Raw genomic sequence first — 21,835 nt, forward strand, 5'->3', positions numbered from 1 at the left:
TATATGTATAGTAGTAATATAAAATGAAATGAAATAAAACTAATTAATAAAAAAATTTAAATTATTATAAAATAATAAATAACAAATAAATAAATAAAAAAATAAATAATTATTCATCAACGGAAAGAGGAAGTGCAGGCCATCAGAATCAATAATTAGCGGAAAGAAAGGTAAGTTAATCTGGATATTATATTCAACACTCTACTTCTTCCTTCCTTTTAATTTTTCTGAAACAAACAAATAGTTGGACTATCTGCTGTCACGCAGCCTGTGAAGGAGCGTGAGACTGTAGTCTACAGTTTTTGGTTTTTGATTTGAAGCTGAAAACAAACTTAAATGACATTAAACGTTATTTAACATTTGTCGCACATAAATGTCAAAAGTAGATATTTGTATTGTTTCATATGTATGATATTTTAACACAGTAATGCAAAGATACTTTACCCACAGTTCATCAGAATCACTTAAAAACGCGAAAAAAAAAAAAATTAATAAATTTAAAAAGTTTTTAAAAGTAAGTTTAATTTTAAAAAATGTACAATAAATAAAAAACAGCTTATTGGTCACACAATTACATTTTTTCAAATATTTTGTTATTCTTTGCTGTATGAATCATTAAGGAGTTTCATTACGGATTAAGTACTGAGTAATTGCATCTAGGCTAAGACCGTAGCCTGCAGTAACATTTAAAAAATCCTGACAAACGCTATCCTCACTATTAAAATTGCTTTAAACTGAAGTTTAAGTAGTTGGCACGTACATAAAAACTTAGGTACCTTACGAGAGCTCCAATTTTACTATTGCGTGAAGCAGTTAAAATAATGATTGTGGTAAAAGTAATTAAGTTTTTTCTATTTTACAAAGAAAATTATTGTATTTAAATCTTAAACACTTATCAGAAATATATTTATCGTTTATATCAATGACCTTTTGCCACTTTTCTGATAGAACAATGATTCCGTTACAATAGTTCAATTCAACTGGTAGAAAAAAAGCCTGCAAAACACCGTATTGATTTTTTATCAAGTTATTTTATTCCAATTAGATTTAAAAAACACGACTACTTACTTTGTGTAAAATATTTACTACTTGAGTAAGAGCTTTTTACTAGATACTTAAAATCATTCAGGAACCGTTAAGAAGCTCTTTACAAATTTGTTGTGCTGATAAACTTTTTCAGTATTTTTGTTCAGCTCGTGGTGATAAGTTCTGTTATCTTTTAATAAACTGATCCCTTTGAAACTCATTGGGCGATTGGGCATTCTTCTGCTCAAGTCTTCAAGTTCTTCTATGCCAGGGACTGACAATTGTATCTGGGATAAAGTTGATGGTTTAACTACTACAGGAGACTGAAATGTATCATCCCCTGAATTATACAAAAGCTTATGCACAAAGTAGTACAAGAATTCAACCAGACTGACAAATGATCCCCCTAAACATAATCCAAAAATGCCTCCAAAAGATGCTAGAAGAAAAATTATTCAATAATACAAAAAAAAGTTGCCGATAGTTAAAATTATCTTACCAAGCACATTATCCCAAGACATCCATGATTCTTTTCGATACTTCAAACAAGTTATACTACGAAAGTAGATATTAGCAAGAGAAACATTTTTGACGTTGAATCCTTCTCTGTAAAAATGAACTTGTGATGTTGAAATACTAGTTGGATAAAAACTTTAAGGATAAGCGAAGGAGCTACTCACAAAATTGGAGAATAGTAAGGCACGTTATCCATAAGCGCATTTTCAGTATTTGAAGTGTATGTGTTTTCATCGCATGTAGGTAAGCACTCGCAATCTGCCGAGTCCAATATATTGTTTTCCGTGGCTAAGTCAATAACTGTTCGAAGATTGGATAAGTTACCTAAATTAGCATCATAGTAATGTTAAATATTCCTTGTAGTGTTAATTGGGGTGATATGTATTCATGTATTTTTTTAAAGACAGTAATTAGGCAGTTGTAATAATATGTATAAAGTGAATCTGTTGTGCATTTTGTTAGATAAATTTTAAAAAATAAGTAAAGAGAAACGTCAAACTTTATAAAGAATTTTCTCACGCTAATCTCATGTATACAGAAGTCTAGGTGATAAAGATAGACCACAGGTAAAAAAAGTTCTGCAGATACAAAGTAGAGATGGGTAAAAAGTAAGTGTTGGTCATGGCACTGGCATCTCAGTCTACTCCACAGCTAAAGCAGGCTCTGTTATCTTACGAGTATTGACGAAAAGGTAAAAGAAAGTAACATTTAATTATTCTATTAACCTTTGCAGAGTATGTCAAAACAGGCTTTTAGAATAATTCAGGACACAATCAAAAGGCTGATAGGAACTTTTCTACCCTGAGGTACTCTATGAAAAAGCTTAATATTTTCAATGTGTTCAAAAGTGACATACTTTTATTCTCTGAGCACTCTTACAAAAAAATGTCAGTTCTATTTCTTTCAGTTATTTAAACAAACTTACAAAAAATTTTTTCATTCTCCTGTTAATAGTGAGCAAAAAAATTGTGTTAAACTGCTTGGAACCTATTATAGTAGCTGACCTAATTGCTAAGCCCTGCCTATATTATTAAGGGTTTTAGCTATTATAATAAAACTAACGAAGTGTTAAATATTTACAGAAAAAGGTACTCAACCACTAGATTTATAAAAAAAAATTTATTTCATAATCATACTAACTTTATCACATAATTTTAACTCATACACTTAATAATGGAGATGAGGCTCTATAACTATAGGTCATATGCTTCTATCAGCTATGTGTAACTACCTGTGCTGCTGCCTTCGTGGCCACCTGCGGAAATGATTTAATGTATGTAAACAAATCAAAATTGTATTGCAGACGTAGGAGCAAAGTCGTTCAAGTCAAATCAATTATTATTTTTCAACCTAAGAACGATGAAATTGATATTTCTATAAAAAAACGTATGTTCAATAAAAAAAAGTACAACTTTGCTTAATCGTATCTTATAGTTAAAACAAAAGTATAATTTTTTTTTTTTTTAAGGTTGTATGTATTCAGAGCTGAGCCAAATAAGATGAAGATTATCTTAATTATGAAAAAAATTTATAGATGCAAATGCAGATAGTTATGCAACACTATTTGGCTTTATTAACATACATTAAGCTATTTCCGCATGTGGCCACGAGTGTAGCAGTATAGACGCTTAAACACAGTGGATATTTTTTTAACAAAACTAAAAGTTTTAAAAAACGCTATTTAAAAGTTTCTAACGCTTGTTACGGAATTATAGCCTAATTTTTTTACAATTTGTGAGAACTAAACATGTTTGCTAAACCTTGTATTAAAATACTATGAGATTTTTTTTGTTAATTAATTACGTTGACAACTTATGCTTTGAATTTGCGGTGCTTTAACAAACACATGTCCACATGGTAATGTAAATGGGTACATAAGAGACAATTAAAAACTCTAGAAAAATTGTCACACAATAAAAATATAATACCTATAACATGTTTACTAAATAAACATTAGTCGAAAATTGTATTATTAGTTTTAGTAAACCTAATGAGTTAAAGTGAAGTGTTCATAATGCTAACGATTTTGATAACAACTATTTAACAAGTAGTTAAGACTCAAAAAAATATGGTTTTCCAATTACTCCCCACTTCTTCTATTCAAGACAAATATTGCGTTGTCTAGTAGGCTGTACACAATTAAATAACTGTAAACTGATAATGAAGCGATAAAAAAAGTATTTATTCCTGAAGACCGTTGTTTATTTATGAAATCCCTCAATCAACTGAAAAATATACCCAATTCAAAATTTTACAAGGTACACGTCTAAGTCATTCACATTTTCACTAAATTGTATATTGAAATTTTTATCTCAATAGTTAATTTAATTTTTTTTTCTTTTAAATCATCCGGTACTAGAACAGCAACATGATAGAAGGTATACTTACGTATCCACGTTCTGCGCTACGACATCAGCAAATGACTTAAGAATTCTGAGCTTAAGAAAATATGTAACGGAAGTAGATTTTCTGTGTTGTTTCTGCCTTGCTCCATCACACCACGCTTCGCCTTACCCACCCTTCCACGCCCGACTCACAAGATCCCTATGCCACTTTACGTCGTATGACACCACCGAAGTGCATATAGGCAAAGAAAGTAAATTATGATATTTATACAATTTTCATTAGTTATTCATTAACCAATTTTTCTAAAGTAGAAAAAAGTAAAAAGGAATACCTTATACAACAATAAAACCGGCCATTTTCTGCGTTTAAACCAAGTATACCCTAAACAATTTGCCACGAGTGATACTGGCACAAATAAACCTCTTACTTCTTGTTATACTATGGCTCGCAACTTAGTTTTAATGTTTATTTTTAGTTACTCTATATTAATTGCATTGGTTCAAAAATAAATTATATTTGTTACTAAATAATTTATCAACCTCATTACTTAATCTTTTAACTTTTCAAATATTCTTTTTAGAAACAGCTACTCTATATATTTAGGACGTCTTATAAATCCAAAGAGATTTTTTCCTTATCAATATCTTTACCACAATACATTTTAATTAATAAGTAATTGTATGTCTAATTAAATGTAAAATAATATGATGTGGCTTCAAAATGTTACTTTGAGAAACGATTGAATTAATTTATTATAATTCATTGAGAATTGAAGCTGAGAATCTACATTGCATAGTTGTAATGTAACACCAAGGTTTTATAGCATAAAGTATAACTTCAAAGATTACATGTTGCAATTCTGCAGCCTTAACTCTCTATAGATAATGATAAATAAAGGCTTAAATAAGTTCTCAAAGTACCAGCTTTGTGTTTTTTCAACATTTTGTATCAAAGGAGCTTAAAATTTAAGATCTTATGAAAATAAACTCAAAATTAATGAATTTAAATAAATGGTTGTCTAATGTATTTAACAATCACGCATTTACTATAGGTAAATGTTTATTTAATTTATTTAAAAATTAGAAAAAAAAATTTAATCTTTTAACAGTAATGACTCATTTATACGAGATTTTTTGGATAAAATATTGCATTTCTTACACATTCAATTTATTCCGAAATGTTTGATTTGTTTGTAGAGTGATATTAGACCTTTATCCACTGGCATATAATTCCCTAATTTTTTTAAATATTTTAGTTCTACAGGATATTTATTGCATTAATTATATATTGTGAGTGCTATATATCTGACTAATTGTAAGAATTAATGTTTCACCATATGTAATGGATGTAAAAGCAATGTAAGGGATGTTATGAAAGTATGCAGCTATTTTTATATATTTCGAAGATTCGAAAAAAGCGAGTGTTCTCGCTCTGGCCAGCCTAGCAGCATGTCACGCTGTGGCTGAACTCTGTATTTTTCTTGTCTATGAAGGTAGTATATGAGTTATAGATAAGGTTTCTGATTATTTGTTAAATATTAAAATCTTTATTCAAACATATCACAGTTAACATACATACTTATTACAACGATTAATGCACTAACTCTGTAAACTATATCGCTTCATACAATGTATATTTACATTCATATATTATCTGCCATAGAACGTTATTGAAGTATAACTTTTTACTTGGATACCCAAGTACCCGCTAACCACTAGATATGTTTGAAGTCAAGCCTTTCATGCGTTGTTCTGTGGATAAGAGTTAGCTGGCCAAAAAAACTGGATTAAAACGGCTGATATGCTTTTTTTACTCTTCTTCGTCACTGCAATAGCAAATGGTGTATAAATATACAAATATATATAACTTCTAGTGCTGATGCTGCTGCTACTACTTTCGTATTCGCAGTTTATCGTACGAGCTCGGACGCGTTCAAGCTCTGCCATCTCGAAGACCTGTCACTGACGTCATATACTACGATATCGTATATAATACTAATGCTACTGCATAACTGTGTAGATAGTTAATATTTTTATATACGTGGTGTGTATACATATGGATCAAAATAACATCTTCCGACCACATCTATGCACAGTGAGTTGTTGGTCCAGTTTTTGTCCTGGCTAGAGCTTCGAAGCTACCTTTATAAAATAGGGTTACCTCCAGTTTTCTTCCTTTTGCCAAAACTTCTTTTTGCAAAACGTAGAAGAATCTGAAATGTCGTCAATTATTTCTTAATGCAGAATAAACAAACATGGTGACGCTGTTAGGAAGCTTCGTCAAATTATTTATGATCACTTTTATAATATTAAAAAATTAATTGTTCAACTTATTTTAATTCAGGTCTATAATAATGTTTTCTAAATATTTTTAACTGTTGCGCAAAAAAAATGTTTAAAAATACGTATATTCGTTGGGAATTACTATATGACAGCGTTACTTAATGAAAATTATAATAAAAATTAATATATTGTACCTTACACCTAAGCCCTTCTTATCCAATTACTTAAATATTTTATTAGCTGTTAAAATGTGTACACTTTAAAGTGAGCCCTTACGAGCAGCCAGCTAAGCTGCTGCCCCAACGCCATTACAGGCGCTTGTATAATGTGATGTTACGAGAAAATTGTGAGATCTTATTGTCACTCCGAAGACTTTATGATGAAAGCAGATAATAATAAAACTGTTCCAACAATCATCATATTAAAGCATGCATATTTCAAGTCATTTATAAGAATTTAGTTACCGTTGAACTATTTATTTTTCAAACACCAGTAATTTTAATTTAAGCTTACATCTTTTATTTAATACACATAGACACTGTTGTTAATTTTACGTTTAGTATGAGTCAGTAAAAAAAAAATTTTAATTTTACTAGATCAGGCGTGTTACTACAGCGACAGTTTTATGAACTGTAATCAGCCTAACCGCCTAACTTGTGAGAGTCAACGATATGTTTCTTAGCATATGGTTACTTTAAAAATTCACTTCAAAATCTCTAAAGAACAATTAAAAATAGGAATCAAGGAAAGGTTATCAAGTAATTGAGCAGCTAAGTATATAATTTCTCACTTATTGGGTGAATTCTTGTGAATCTAGCATTTAACATTTATGAACGTGATTGTTTTGCTTCGAGAAATTATGGAACAAGACTATACATATTTATCCTATACGTGTGTGATGCATTTTTTTCAGCAAGAAAGGAATGCGTCACTCTAAACTGATGATAGGGAAACCTTTTCTTTTTGATACAATGACCTTTCATTGGTTACTTCTGCAGCCATGTAACCACGACTTTAGAATGGTACTTTTCCCACCCACCACTAACTAACGGATGACCCTGTTTTTGGTAATCTCAATAAGAGTAAAAAGGCTGGTCGATAGTGGCGTATACTTTAAATGCAACTGTCAACGGCTCTGGTGCTCCAAAACAGTAATCAGCTAATTAACTATCTCAAAAAGCAAATTTTTGAGAAGAAAGAATTCTTTTTTAACATTTAAATTTCCACTTCAATAGAATTCTTATAACATTCTTGTACTGCTCTAAATGTAATCGAAAAGAATTCTAATAGGCATTGTGTAAAGTATTCTTTTAGCATACTTGAAATAATATGATCTTATACTATAATCTTAAAATATGGCCAACTTCTAAGCTAAAAGAATACTTTTCTAAGTCTTATATAATACTATAAGTGTGGATAAAATAGACTATACGAAAAATTATTCATGTGCATAAAAAAATCTTTTTTCTTACTTCTTATGTATATTATAAATAATTGTTGATTTTTTTTTTTTTTAAATACCAGAATTTTGAACTTGATAAAAAAAAATTTTGCGTATCTGCTAAAAAGATTTGCAGAAAGTTGCAGGGATGTTATTAAACCCCATGATTCCTGGTCATTTTATAAGAACTACGGAGTAAAACTTGATTTTTCTTTGTATTGCATGTTTGCGTGATCTCACGATGTTAGAAATACATACTTCTTTTTTAATAACGATTTGTAATGCTGTCCGAACGAAATGCGTAAGGGGCGTTGATTGCAGAAATATTTAAGACTGAGTACTATCCCGAATAGCAGATTTTCGGGGTAAAAGAATTGTTTAAAAAATATGCGCATCTCTTTATAAATTAAATTCTTTAAAGATTCTTATAGTGTTAAATTATTTCGTGTTGTTCTTGATTCTTGTTGTATGTCGAGTTAAAGTGACGTAGCCACTAGACGCGTTACAAAAATCGTGTTATAAAATATTCATCATGTATTGATCATTTTATTAATTTTATTAAAAAATTTGATGTATTTATTAAATATTTGCTAACAATTTATTATTTTAAAACATGTAATAACATCAAACTAAATTTAAAAAAACAACATAAATTAAAATTTTTTTCTAGTAAGACATTAAATATTTTATGACTTTTAAACCTTTTCTGCTTTCGTGACCTGAAGATACGAAGGTCACAAAATAAGCAGAAATGGTTTTTAATGCTCAAAAATTTAAATGCACATTTAAATTTTCCTCCCTGGATAATAATGCTCCAGTTCCGAGAAATCTCCCTTTCCTTCTTTATGTGGGATTGGCAAGTGATTAACAACCAAAAATCGACTATTAAGTAATGATAATTTGTATTTAACAAAATAATGTACAAAATGTAATTTGACCAAGAGTTCGCTACGAGGAAACACGAATCTTAGTACGTGGTATAAATGATGAAACTCGAGACGACGATGTAGCAAGTCGTTCGAGAAGGCCTTGGACTTAAACATAAGCAAGAAAGACTTTAAAGGGGCTCAGCTCGAGACGACGATGAAGCTAGTCGATCGAGCTGGCCTCCAAGAATCAGGCTGATCCTGTTAATTTTTTAACTCATTAACAAATCACCTCTACTCAGAAAAGACGGGCACTATACCTTAGGCGAATAGTTAGCGACGATGAGAAGGCTGCCCTGATCCTGTCACAATGGTTGCGAGTTTAGCCTTAGAAAAAGCTGTAGCGACTTTAAATATCAAGCTCGACTACGCGGGAGCGACTTGATACTTGAAAGGTCCGCGTGCTAGTAGAAGGAGCTCAGCCGAACACGCGAGCTCGCCAGCAAAAATACTCGGCGCTCGAGGCCGGAGAGGGAGAGGAAGCACCCACACCTGCGGGTATTGCACTAATTACCCGAGTCAACGACCGAATGTGTGTGTGCTTCCACCACTCCAGGCTCCCATCTCCTCCCGCCTACATTAGAACGCGTTAACTACACTGATCCCGACAGCCTTCTCTCACAATATTCACTCTTAAGTGAACAGACATAAATAAAAATTTTTATTCTAAAAAGACGAAAATGTTTGCATTAAGTGAGTTAATCAACGAAAAAAAAATTGTATTTTTAATAAAGTTAAAGTAACATAAATAAAATTAAATACGTGATACTTGTACCTCATATAGATATACTCATAGAATTTTGACGTTGTGGAAAAATATTCATAAGCTATACTAGAAGAAATCTTTTTGGCAGTAAACTCTATGCTTGATAGTAAAAAAAATATGTAATACATTTTCGGGAAAATTATACTTTTTTACGTAAATGCACTTGAAGAGTTTACTATTCCAGCTAAAAATTATTTATAAGAACAGTTATAATTTTTCAGATAAGTTCTTGTATCAGTTTTTATATAAGAATTATCATAAAAACTTTTAATTTATTATCTATTAAGGACTGACATACACTCATACAAAAATTTACATAAGTCTTTATGAATGTTTTTGTTCTAAAGAACTTTAACTTATTACTTAATGACAACACCAATAAGAAGGGGGGATTATAGTATTTTGAATGAGTTTTAAAAAAATCTAGAATTTTTAACTTCTTTATAAATATTGTAACGGGGTGTCCGTATTCACTTATGGCCTTGATAGCCACAAATTAATACGAGGGATACTCTGACCGGGACTGTGTTTCCCGGGCACCCACGGAGACACACTCGCGTTACAACGCGGACAGCGAGTCCGCTTTTCCTCGTTCACGTCTGCTTGCTGAGGGGCCAGCTCAGCTCTGGCTCAGCTCAGGACGCTCGCGCGTTAGTGTTTACGCGCGAGCCCGCGGAGGCGGCAGGATAAGGCCGATGCCCGGCTTACAGCTCCCTTCTGGACGCCAAGATTGCTATGGATAAAACATGTAAGGAAAGAGTAGCCGGAAGGGCTTTGTACAAGGGAAGGCTCACGCAAAGCAAAACAAACATTTACTGATCAAAAGAACGGATACTATATTGTCTGCACTAGTACAAAAGCATACGCGCGCGTGTGTGTGTGTGGGTTTCGCTCGATCGCGTTGACGGCAAAGCCTGTACGGTCAAGGAAGGCTTTCCTCTCGGGGCCGACGGCCAGCGATAATTCGACCGGGCACAGAGAGAGATTATGCGGCTATTATGGTTCTCGCGCACGCACTGCGCTTACCTGGCTTTTCGCAGCCTCTTATTTGCACCTGCTCGCCTAGCAGTTGGCCTCTAAGCAGGAATATTTGACCTGGTGTCTAGTCGGCAAGCCTCCTTGTCGACGGTATGTGGCTGCAGGAGTGGGCGAGGCGATGGCGAGGTTGTCCTCTCGTGGTTTGACAAACGTAGCGGGCGAGAGACGCACACGTGTTTTCCCTACCTATACCTAATCCCTTCTGGCCTGATGGCCAAGAGCGTCTCTTGCTAATACTCATATCAAGACGCTTGTCTCTCCTTTCTCTCTCTCTTTCGCACGCATTATCGCGCTCCCTTCCCCTCTCGCTCTCTCTCTGGCCTTTCTTCCTCGCGCAGTCTAGATGAGTGTAAACGGCGTTTGAGTATTAACCGCCCGTTACAATATTTACCTTATTAATTTGTATACACTCAAAAAAAGTCAAAAAGTATTCTCATAAGCAATAAATAAAGTAAATTCTTTAGTATTCTGTAAGTATTCTGATGTATTGCTAGATAACTAGAGCGATGTAGCCTCCAAACACACGGTTCAAGTGTCGTGTACTATTTTTGTTAGATATTATTTCATAGTGTACAAATACATATAGTTGAATTGATTTTTTGTTTTTATTTAATAATTTTCTTACAAACTATTACAAAACACGTAATAAAATCAAACTCAACTTGAAAAAAACAACATAAATTATAATCTTCGAAGTAAAGTTGAAAAAAAAATTATTTTTAAAAGACACAAATGTTTATATTTAGTTGGTCAACAAAAACAAAAATTAATTTTTGATAAATTTAAAGTAATATGTAATAAAATTAGGTGCTTGATATTTGTACCTTATACACATATAAATTGTAAGCCAAGTATATAACTCTCTTCAGTTAAGTCAAGAAGGTACATGGCTCGTAATCTAACGGATCAAGTTTGCATCCTGTAGTCAGAGATTTTTACTATTATTGTAGTTATTTCGTATGAATTTAGGTGATAAAAATACAATTAAAAATTTTTTTTTTAATTTACACTGCATCTAAGTACTACTCGAAAAGGATTCTTACTATGTTCTTCTTGATCAATTACAGTAATATTTTTAATGTAAAAAAAAGAGTTCTTTAAGACTTCAAATGAAGCGGATATTCATGTTTACTTAAAGAGTCAAAGAAGTGCTCTTTTAAATTACTTTTTGGAAAAAAGAATTCTTTCAAAATTCTTATTGTCTATGTATAAAAATCTTCATGCGTATTGGGGTTGTTTAAATGCTGTTTGAGTAGTTGGATAAGAAAGTCTTAGGTCTCAGGCACATTGTGTTAATTTTGATAATTATTTTCATTAGGAAACTTCGTTATTTAGTGATTGCGAAGGAATATACGTAGTTGAAAACATTTCATCGTGCAAAAATTTAAAAGATTAATAAAATATTATTTCATTAGTTAAATTGACTCGAACAATTTATTTTCTTATATTATAAAAGTGATCATAAATAATTTGACAAAGCTTTCTAACAGCGTAACAATGTTTGTTTCTGTTGCATTAAGAAATTATGGACAACATTTCAGATTCTTCTACGTCTTACAAAACGAGGTTTTGGCCAGGGGAAAAAAACTGAAAGAAGCCCTATTATATAAGAGTAGCTTGAAAGCTGAATCAGTAACATAAAAATTTGCTTAAACCAGATTTTTAAGCTTCACAGCTAGCTTCTTAGCAGCATTTAAAGAAAAATAAAGAAAACAGCTAAATAAGGCAAGTTTTTTGACTCTAAAGGGCCATAACTTTGCTATCTAGGCACCTGAAAGGCTAAACTGTTAGTTAATACCTTATTACTTGAGACACAATACCATACTAAAATTTGAGCTTAATCCAAGAACCTACTGCACACAGATGGGGTTGGAAGATGTTATTTTGACCCATATGTGTACACTAGTGACCCCCGCATCTCAGCTTTGCCCGAGACTTACAAAATGGAATTCTGTAGTGTGTTGATACGAAGTTCTGGAGCTTAATCTCTACATTATTTATTGCAACAAAAATACAAATAAATATTCGACCTATTTAAGAATCTGTAAGAATGGAGAGACTATTTCAGGGGTTATAGTGAAAAGCTAATCTCTTACTTAATAAATTCTTTTATTTTCTTAACGCCTAAGATTGTATTCATAAGATGCATTTGTAGTTTACCTTCTAATTCGACTTCTTGTGACTTTTGGCATAGTTGAGCCTCTTGTGAGCCCTAAAGGCTATTTTTTTTACCTTTACTGGGTTGTAATATATAGGTTGGCAAGGCAGTTTGACGTCCGATAAACCTGAAAAAGACCGGTAAGCTTCTTCAGTAAAGTCTTTCTTGACTGTAGTTTCCAGCAAACGTGAAAGCCTGGATACCTCAGGGTGATCTTCTGAGGCCTGTTATTGTAGCACCACACTGATTAGAAAAAAAACTACAACGTTTAAAGCTTCGGAGCTAGTTGCAGAGCTCTTTTTCAATGTCTCCTGGTATAACGTTGAAGACGGTGTCTAAAGCACTTTCTTTTTTTGCAGACTCAGTTGTTTTAATGATCTAAGGTGGAAAGGTTGGTTCATGACGCTTGCCCGTTGGTAACTGTCCCGTTGGCTCACGTTAATTATTTCTTCTTCATAGCTGTTAGGTTCTCCCAGCATAGACCTTAGAGAGGATCGGTGATTCCTGGTTGAATGCTTTAAGTCGAGAGGGTAATATACGGTCGTTGTTCACTGGGGTTTCCAGCCTTACGACAAACAACTCTGCTCGTGACGTCTGCCAGTAAATGACTGACTTGCTTTAATAGTGGCTGGCTCTACATTGTCTTTTAGTTGACGAATCGTCTCCGGAAATTGTAGTAGAAATGTATTTGTTGGCGAGGTAGTTTACACTTGAGTGGCCCTTAAAAGAACCGATGAGATTCATGGTTAAGTAGGGAACGTAAACACTGGAAATGGCCCTGAAACTAGCTGGTGGTGAGACTTCCAGCTATCGCTTACTTATTGTTCTTGATGATGAAGAGCTGGCTGTGGGTAGCTTGACGCTTATGCTTTAAGTCTGTGTATGGAGACTATACAGGAAGGGAAGTGCACCGCTGACCAAAGAATATCTCGTCTTCAGGTCATACCCTGAATAACCCACCTTTCATCGGTAGTCAGGAAAGTAAGCCTGGAGAATACCTTCTCTGTAGTAATGCCGTTTGGACGATCACTAAGAAGGCCAGGCTTCCCGCACTCTTCAGGGCTGTCTTTCATGGCTCACGTTTGACGTAGAAAATTTTTTGATGGCACCAGTTTGGACGGTTGAACGGCCACACAGCACTAAATTGCTGAAGCAGATTGTGCTCTAGCATAAACGTATCCTGGTATCCCACCAGAGACGTTGACGTTTCAAACGCCTGTTTTTCCGTGGCACTTGTATAACTTGGGGATCCAGGGTGAAAACCAATTAATTTCGTTTGCCCATGAAAAAAGAGTGTCATCTGTAGCCAGGACGCCCGCTGCATGACGAACTCTTATGTTCTAGGTGTAGTGCCGATGATCGACTACGTCAATTTTCTACTTGATGGGGCATCTTATAACCAATCCTCACTATGGCTGCGTTCACAGTGAGAAAATTTTCTGGCAGCTGAGAATACTGGTACTCTTGAACGCTAAATGACCCTAGGGCCATCTAGCATAATTTCGTGTTTCAAGAAAATCCCTAGAACTCTAGGGTTCCCTTTCCCAACGTTTCCTGGTATAACGTCGTAGATGTTGGTGTCTAAGGCACCTTTTTTTTGCAGACTCAGTTGTTTTGGTAATCTAAAGTGGAAAGGTTGGTTTCCTGATGGTTTCCAATGTGAAACTGTCATGTTGGCTCACGTTTATTATTTTTTCTTCATAGCTGTAGAGTTCGCCTACCGCAGACCTTGGAGAGAATCGGTGATTCCAGGTTGAATGATTAGAATCAAGGGAGTAAAATAGGGTCATCACTAGGGTTCCCAGCCTTGCGACGAACAACTCCACTCGTGACGTCTGCCAGTGAATGATTGACTTTGTTTAAAAGTAGCTGGCTTTACGTAGTCTTTTAGTCGACGAATCGCTTTCGGAATTGGTAGTAAAAATGTTTGTGTTCCAGCTATTCCTGATTATTATGCCTGATGATAAAGAACTGGCTGTGGGTAGCTTGACTTTTACCCTCGGAGTCTCTGTGTACGGAGAATATGATGGAGGGAGGTACGCCGCTGACCAAAGAATATCTTGTCTTAGGGTCGTTCCTCGGATAACCAACCGCTCATAGTTAGTCGGGAAAGTGGGTCTAGAGAATACCTTTTTTGTGAGTATGCCGTTGGACTGACCACTCAGAAGTTGGCCATTGTAGCTGCCCGTACTCTTCAGGGCTGTCTTCCCTGACTTACATTTTCAGTAAAAATTCTCTGACGGCACCAGGCTGGATTGTGGTACAGCTACATAACTCTGAAGTGTTGGAGCAGGTTGCACTCTGGCTAGACACGTCTCCTGGTATTCCGCCTGAGACGTTATTGGTTAGAATAAATTTTTTAGTAATGGCACTCGATGATCCTGAAGGTTCAAGGTGAAAGAAGACCTAGGTCACTAGCCCATTCGAGAAGAGCATCGTTGGTTACCGGGATACCCAGCTGCACGACTATCACCTACATTCTCGATATAGCATGGTGACTTGATAGTAAACGACTGCAGAATTTTTCAGATATGTTTTGGCGTATTATAACCACACTTATTCAATTCTGTTTCACGTAGCTTCGGTTTTATGTCAACGCCACCTAGTGAATCCTAATGAACTAACGTGAAAAGCTGGTGTATTTTTGCAAAACTTCGAGCTTCTCTATTGCTATTGTTATTAAATTTTTCAACATAAAAACTTTACTAAAACTATCTAGGAAGTGTCAAGAATGGGTATGCAAAATTTTAGCAAAATCGGTTCAGTAGTTTTCGCGGTCAGCGATTACAACGATTTTAGTGACTTTGCTTTATATATTAATAAGACAATGTCATAGTATTTTCTCCGTGTAACACTTCAAAACAGTGACACGAACAGAAAAAATTGTTAATACTTTCTCATTAAAGCACACGTTTTTCTCATGGAAAAAAACTTTTTTAAGCATAAAGCAGTGAAACAGTTACTGTTCGCTCGAAATTTGTTTACAACGCCCAAAATACTTAACTTAGTTATAAGAGATTCGTTGTTGCAAAACAAAAATGTATCTTGTGTCATAGCCTACACCAGACTCTATTATTCTTATATGTAAGAACCGCCATTTAAACCTATGCAGGTAGCGCTGTCTTAGATTGCTGTTCAGAGGTAATACGACGTCAATGACAGGCCTTGAAGATTGCAAAACTCGAATACGTCCAAGCTCGTACGACAAACTCCGAATACGGAAGTAGTAGTAGCAGCAGGAGCATCAACACTATAAGCTATATATACGTATATAATTACACGTTTTACTATTCTGGTGACTAAGTAAAGTGAAAAAAGCATGCCAGCCGTTTTAAACCCGTTTTATTGTTGGCCCGCTATCTCTTGGCCACAGAATAACGCATGAAAAACTTGATTCAAAAAATAACTAGTGGTTAGTTTGTGCTTAGGTACCCAAGTATGAAATTAAGCTTTAGTAACATTTTACGGAAGATAATATATATAAATGTAAATATACCTTGTATGTAGCGATATAGTGTACAAAGTTAGTGCCACTATCATTGTAATAAATATATATGTTAACTGTGATATGATTAAATAAAAATTGGAATATTAAATAAATAATCACAAATATTATACAAATGTTATTTATAAATCATATATTACCTATATCAACATAAAAAGTAAAGAGCACTGCCATAGCAAGACATGGTGCCAGTTTGGCCAGTGCTTGAATACTCTTTTTCTGCGAATCTTTAAGATACATAAAAATAACTGCCTACTTTCATAAGATTTCGAACATAACGTTTACATCTATTTCATACGGTGAGACATTTGCTTTCACAAATAGTATATAACTATGACACTCGCAATATAAAATGAATACAATAAACATACTGTAGAATATCAATATTTAAAGAACTATATTATTACATGCCAGTAAATAAAGATTCAAAATCACTCTGATTACAAATCGAACGTTTTGGACTGAATGGAATGTTCAAAAAATCAATTATTCTATTTTAATAATTTCGTATGAATAAATTAATACTGTTAAGGGAGTTTACTTGCAAAGAAAATTAACTTCAATATACTAATGTTGAAGTGCACAACTGTATCCATAGGCTGTAGGCATGCGTGTCTGCGCGAGCGTATGTGTGTATGTGTTAGAGGAGAAGCACGTACAGCGCCAGTCAGGGGTGAGCCAGTTCTGATTTGACCATAGTCCAGTGCACACGCAGCATTTAGCTCTCCTTTGTATTTTATAAAGTCTGTGCATACAATCAAGTCCGTTATAGTCAGTCATCAGTTAGTTTTTGTCAAGTTAGTTAAATAAATCATTTTCTCAACTAAAATCAACAAAGTCGTCTCCTCATTTTCCTCACCCAAAACCCTTCAACTAGTAATACTTTGAACAGAGATTCCTTAGTGTATGAAAGACCTTCGATTCAAATCTCAACTCCCTTTATGGCTTAGAAAGTAAGATACTGATAAATATACTATTGAACGTTCAACCTGCAGTCTGACAAGAATAAGTACTGTTGTGAAACATAACCTGCAATTTTTGGATAATCGATGTCAAGATTTGATTGGCAATTTTTTAGAAAATAGCTAAAAACTTTGTGATTACATAGCTATATTTTTATCTTTATTTATGGCTTATAGAATAAGCAATAAATAAGCGAATAAAATAATTCTTCTTCCACAGCTACCATTAGTATATGTCACGTTATATCTGTATATATGTGGCGTCTCACATCTCTCGCGCTTCAGGCTCTACTCGCCAGGTGGCCAAGCCCCTAATAGCTCGCTCCCGTCAAGCGGCGAAATTCCCGCACGATTACTATATGAGCGCGATCGAGATAGTCTAAGCCCACACCCCTTCTGTGTCTAAGGCAGGGAGTACGTCATCAGCCTTACTGATGAGTCCTGGCGTGCTCTCGGGACGAAACACCTTTTTCTCTCTCAAGTAGACGACGCAAATCGCTACATTGGTGACCCCAACAAAGAACAAAAACGCAACCTTCTGATACTCTCACGCATCTCCGCATCTTCCACGCCAGGTACACGCTAACACAGCTAATCCCCACACGATTCGCTCATCGCACAACCCTTTCACGCACGGTGGCAACGCTCCCCGCACCACACGATTCGCTCATCGCACGAACTCGCTCACGCATGACGGCCACGCGCCCCACATCTCTTGCAACGGAGCGTGGAAGACCTGGAGATCCAACGAGACTTCTTCTCAACATCCTTCTCCCTCTCATGCCTTCACACCCTTGACTTTCATATCGTCACTTCCTCCTGGTTACACCATCGTCGTGACTAGGCGGGGAGTGATGTGGCTTCTCACATCTCTCGCGCTTCAGGCTCTACTCGCCAGGTGGCCAAGCCCCTAATAGCTTGCTCCCGTCAAGTGGCGAAATTCCCGCACGATTACTATATAAGCGCGATCGAGATAGTCTAAGCTCACACCCCTTCTGTGTCTAAGGCAGGGAGCACGTCATCAGCCTTACTGATGAGTCCTGGCGTGCTCTTGGGACGAAACACCTTTTTTTTCTCTCAAGTAGACGACGCAAATTGCTACATATATAGTCATACAGGTTACAATACTGCTGATCTTATGCGTCAAAAAGGTTAGGTGTGACATAACTTCCTTAACAGATTTAACTTTTTTTCAAATTTTTGAATAAACTTAATAGATAATTATTTATAACGAATGCCCAAATGTTGAATAAATTAGATAAACACTTATTCAAATTATTAAGGTGGCTCCAGTGGCCTCAATGTTTAAATTATAAATAACCCAACCGAGGTTAATAAAATTGAATTATATTTTTTGAATTCACATCTTTCTATTCGTATAAAGAAAAATTAAGGTTGACGATGAAAATTGTAAGAAATCATGCTTACAAAATCGTAGTTTTAAGACGGGTTAGATAGGAAATGCAAGCTTACGCGATATACAACCTACTGCTGCACTTATATAAATAACCCGTAAGGTGTAAAAAACATACTTACTTGTATATATTATTACGTAGTTTTCGATGACATGAGAAAAGTGTCTTGTTATCGAGCAAAATCTTTAAATAATCGGAGACTTAGTGTACAGTTGCGAGTGCAAGTCAGCTCTCAGCTGTCTGCATTCTGCAGAGTACATGTATATAGGTATGACTACAGCAGCTGAGCAATGTTGCCACATTCTGGAACTGAGGAGCGTACTGTAACAGTTCATCAATTAGGGCAGCATAAAACTTTTTTGTTTTTTTGTATTTACTCACTTAAGTAACAGATAAAATGTAGAATAAGGCTTACAACAGTCTCTACAATAATTTTATACCATATTTTAAAGAAAATAATGATTAATTTTTAGGCTCCCCGTTTTAATACGGCACTAGGCACTGGAGCCACCTTAAGTAAACCAGTGAGAGTGTCTACCTCATACATTACTTATTTTAGTTTATTTTCGTAAGTTATTAAATTTAAAGCTACTTTGATACGAAATGGTAAAAAAAATGCAAAGCTGGTACTTTAAAAAATTATTTAAGCCCTTATTTATCATAATCTATAGAGAACTTAGCTTAAAAAATTGCATCGCATGATTTTCAAAGTTATATTTTATGCTATGAAATCTTAGTCTTTTATTACAATTACGCAATGTAGCTTTTCAGTTACAATTCTCAATAAATTATAATAATAGTAACTTCATGGTTAAATCATTCCTAAAAGTGACAGCTTAGAGCCATATCTTATCATTTTACTTTAAATTTCGCATTCAACTACTTATTAATTAAAATGTATTATGGTAAAGCTGTTGATAACAAAGAAATCGTTCCTGATTCATTAAATGTCCTTAATATAGAAAATAGCTGTTTCTAAAAAGAATATTTAAAAAGTTATAAAATTAAGCAATAAGCTTAATCAATAATTCAGTAAAAAATATAATTTATAGTTAAAATAATTGAATTAATAAAGAGTAACTAAATATTAACATTAAAACTAAGTTGCGAGCCATAGTATAACAAGAAGTAAGAGGTTTATTTGTGCCAGTATTGCTCGTGGCAAATTGGATAGGGTACTCAGTTTAAACGCAGAAAATGGCCAGTTTTATTCTTATAGAAAGTTTTCCTTTTTGCTTATTTATATTTTTTGTAAACTAGTTGAATTTGTTACGTCCAAGCTCCTATAAGTAAAGGGCGAAACTCATCGATTTGTTTTAGAAAGAAATAAGTTCAATTTTTGGTCGTCACGAACCAGCCATCGGCCCAAAGGCCTTATTTGCCTTTACTTGAAGTATACTTATCTTCAAAATCGTTGACTCGGCGTTGTAATGTTAGGTTTTACCAAGCGATATGTATGAAGTGGTGTTTGCTGAGCTGGTGTTGACTTACTGTTAGAGTTTATGGCTTATGTCTTACGATAGTAGCGTATCTTTTCGTCTTTTTATCTCACGTCATTGCAAAGGTCTTCGTCATATAGTGTCTATTTTGTTTTTTCCTCTATATTTAATTTATTTATTTAGGTAAGAGTAATGTGTCTACTAATAAGAATTGTTCAATCTTAAAATGTTTCATATGATTTAGCAATTAAAAAGTTTTAAATTAAAAAAATTACTTTAATCAATAACCAAATTATATCTTATCTGATAAATTAATAAATTGAGAAAAGCTAGAAACAGTTAATTCTACAAATAGTACAAATAAGAAAGTCTTGGACTCGCATTTACAATGTCATACAATTTGTATTTTCCTTTACTTAACTTAGTTAATTTTAACTTAACTATAACTAGTGGTTAGCCGCTGCTAGCGCGAATTGAGTCGCAAAAACTTACAAGGTTAACCGCAACGACGTTTTTAATCCTACACGAGAGCACTTGTGGCTATTACAATAATTAGGCTGCTGATTTTAACGTCGGAATCCTTGTCGACGGTCCTTTTTTTTTTGTTTCTCCTTGATTCACTTTTTAGGTGAGTCTGTAGTGGTCTGGATTGCTCAAGCTTTTCTCACACAGCTTAGTCACTGAACTGAGTCTTACATTTGCTTGAAATGCACGCTTCTAACATGTAGCCTAATCATCCAAATAAGTCTTACATCTGTTTAAAAGACGCAATGGAACTCACTATCCAACCTTTATAGTTACTTTGCAGCACTTGATGAAAGAGAAAACGCGAATATTTGTTATGTGCGAGGAGTTACTCTTTCGTTTAAGGAGAACACGTCAAGTTGCATATCCGAACGATCAATTAAAGCTTCACCTAATTACTCTTGATTAACACGAGCATAGTTGTGGTGCAATAATTTTACAGTAATTGATGGTTAAAACTGCTGATCTCTCGAATTTTACATTAAGTACAAGTTGCTGTCAAAATTATGTAAGATATTTCTTGAGTACAGTCGCAGTAAAGAAGGTTGAAGTTGTTAATTAATCTCATTATTTGGTGTACTTGTGCGAATTTATTTTTTAAGATAAGCGTTTTATAAGATTGTTTGGGGTGGCACAGGTATTCGAGTTTTGCGACGGTAGCTTGTTTTAAAAGAAGTAAGTTATATGTCACGCGATTGCAGAATCAGATATACCGCTCTATGGTTCGAGGTCACTGAGCTTTTGCTTTTTATAATTTAAAAACAAAACTTTGTGTTTTAAAGTAATAAATATTAAGTATATGACATGGGATGTCACGCGCCCCCCCTTAGCTGATTTCCGCTCTTGGCAGTCATAAGAGCGAAAATAGTCGAACCCATGCCAAGTACTTAAAATACGAACACATTTATAATATATATACATATTCTTTGAAGTATAAGGAATCGAATTAAAAGAATAAGGCATAAAAATTATGTTTTACGAATAAATTGATATAATTTTAAAGATAAATTATTATTTGTTGATATTTTGTTGTTGCAAGTCTTTCATGTAAGACTCATTAAAAGTGATGTTATACTATACTTATAATTGTAGAATGGATAATTATTTGGAGATGGCAGTTTAATTGTCACAATTTTTACTAAATTTGGTAGGAATAATGCTGGTCCCTTAAAGTGTTGTGACTTTTTTCTTTTTTTTTCTTATGGCATTACATAAAATGGTCGTGCACTGTAAATGGAGTATAAGATAAGGTTGGTATTTATCTTTTATTTCTTCATTGCAGCTTCAATCAGTAGTGTTATGCAGTAGGCGTAGATGCTTTGCATTTTACAAAGTATCCTTATGTTGTTGATTTTCTACGCGATATTTCTGTGGGATTCGTAATGCTTAATTGACCTTGCTTCATTGCTCCATTGAAATCAAGTAAGAGAAGGTACTGCAGTGTTGCTGTCACACCTTTCTTACATCCTTTTTAATTATGCGTAAAGTTG

At 34.2% G+C, this 21,835-nt stretch overlaps 1 protein-coding gene across 1 annotated transcript in view; it reads right to left on the minus strand.

Annotated features, from left to right (window-relative positions):
- Positions 1 to 1,121: 1,121 nt before the first annotated feature.
- The window catches only part of LOC106645665 (sodium channel protein Nach-like), a gene marked incomplete at its 5' end in the record, with an annotated part of 69,518 nt that continues 48,804 nt past the window's right edge, over positions 1,122 to 21,835 (minus strand). The window contains 3 exons of the mRNA XM_089597533.1: positions 1,122 to 1,465; positions 1,526 to 1,632; positions 1,707 to 1,866. Of these exons, the coding sequence (XP_089453659.1) occupies positions 1,122 to 1,465; positions 1,526 to 1,632; positions 1,707 to 1,866 (611 nt within the window). The remainder of the gene's footprint in view (positions 1,466 to 1,525; positions 1,633 to 1,706; positions 1,867 to 21,835) is intronic.

This window comes from Copidosoma floridanum, unplaced genomic scaffold (assembly GCF_036245765.1).
Source record: "Copidosoma floridanum isolate Cflo_tuat_1 unplaced genomic scaffold, Cflo_Japanese_pri ptg000033l, whole genome shotgun sequence".
NCBI lineage: Eukaryota > Metazoa > Arthropoda > Insecta > Hymenoptera > Encyrtidae > Copidosoma > Copidosoma floridanum.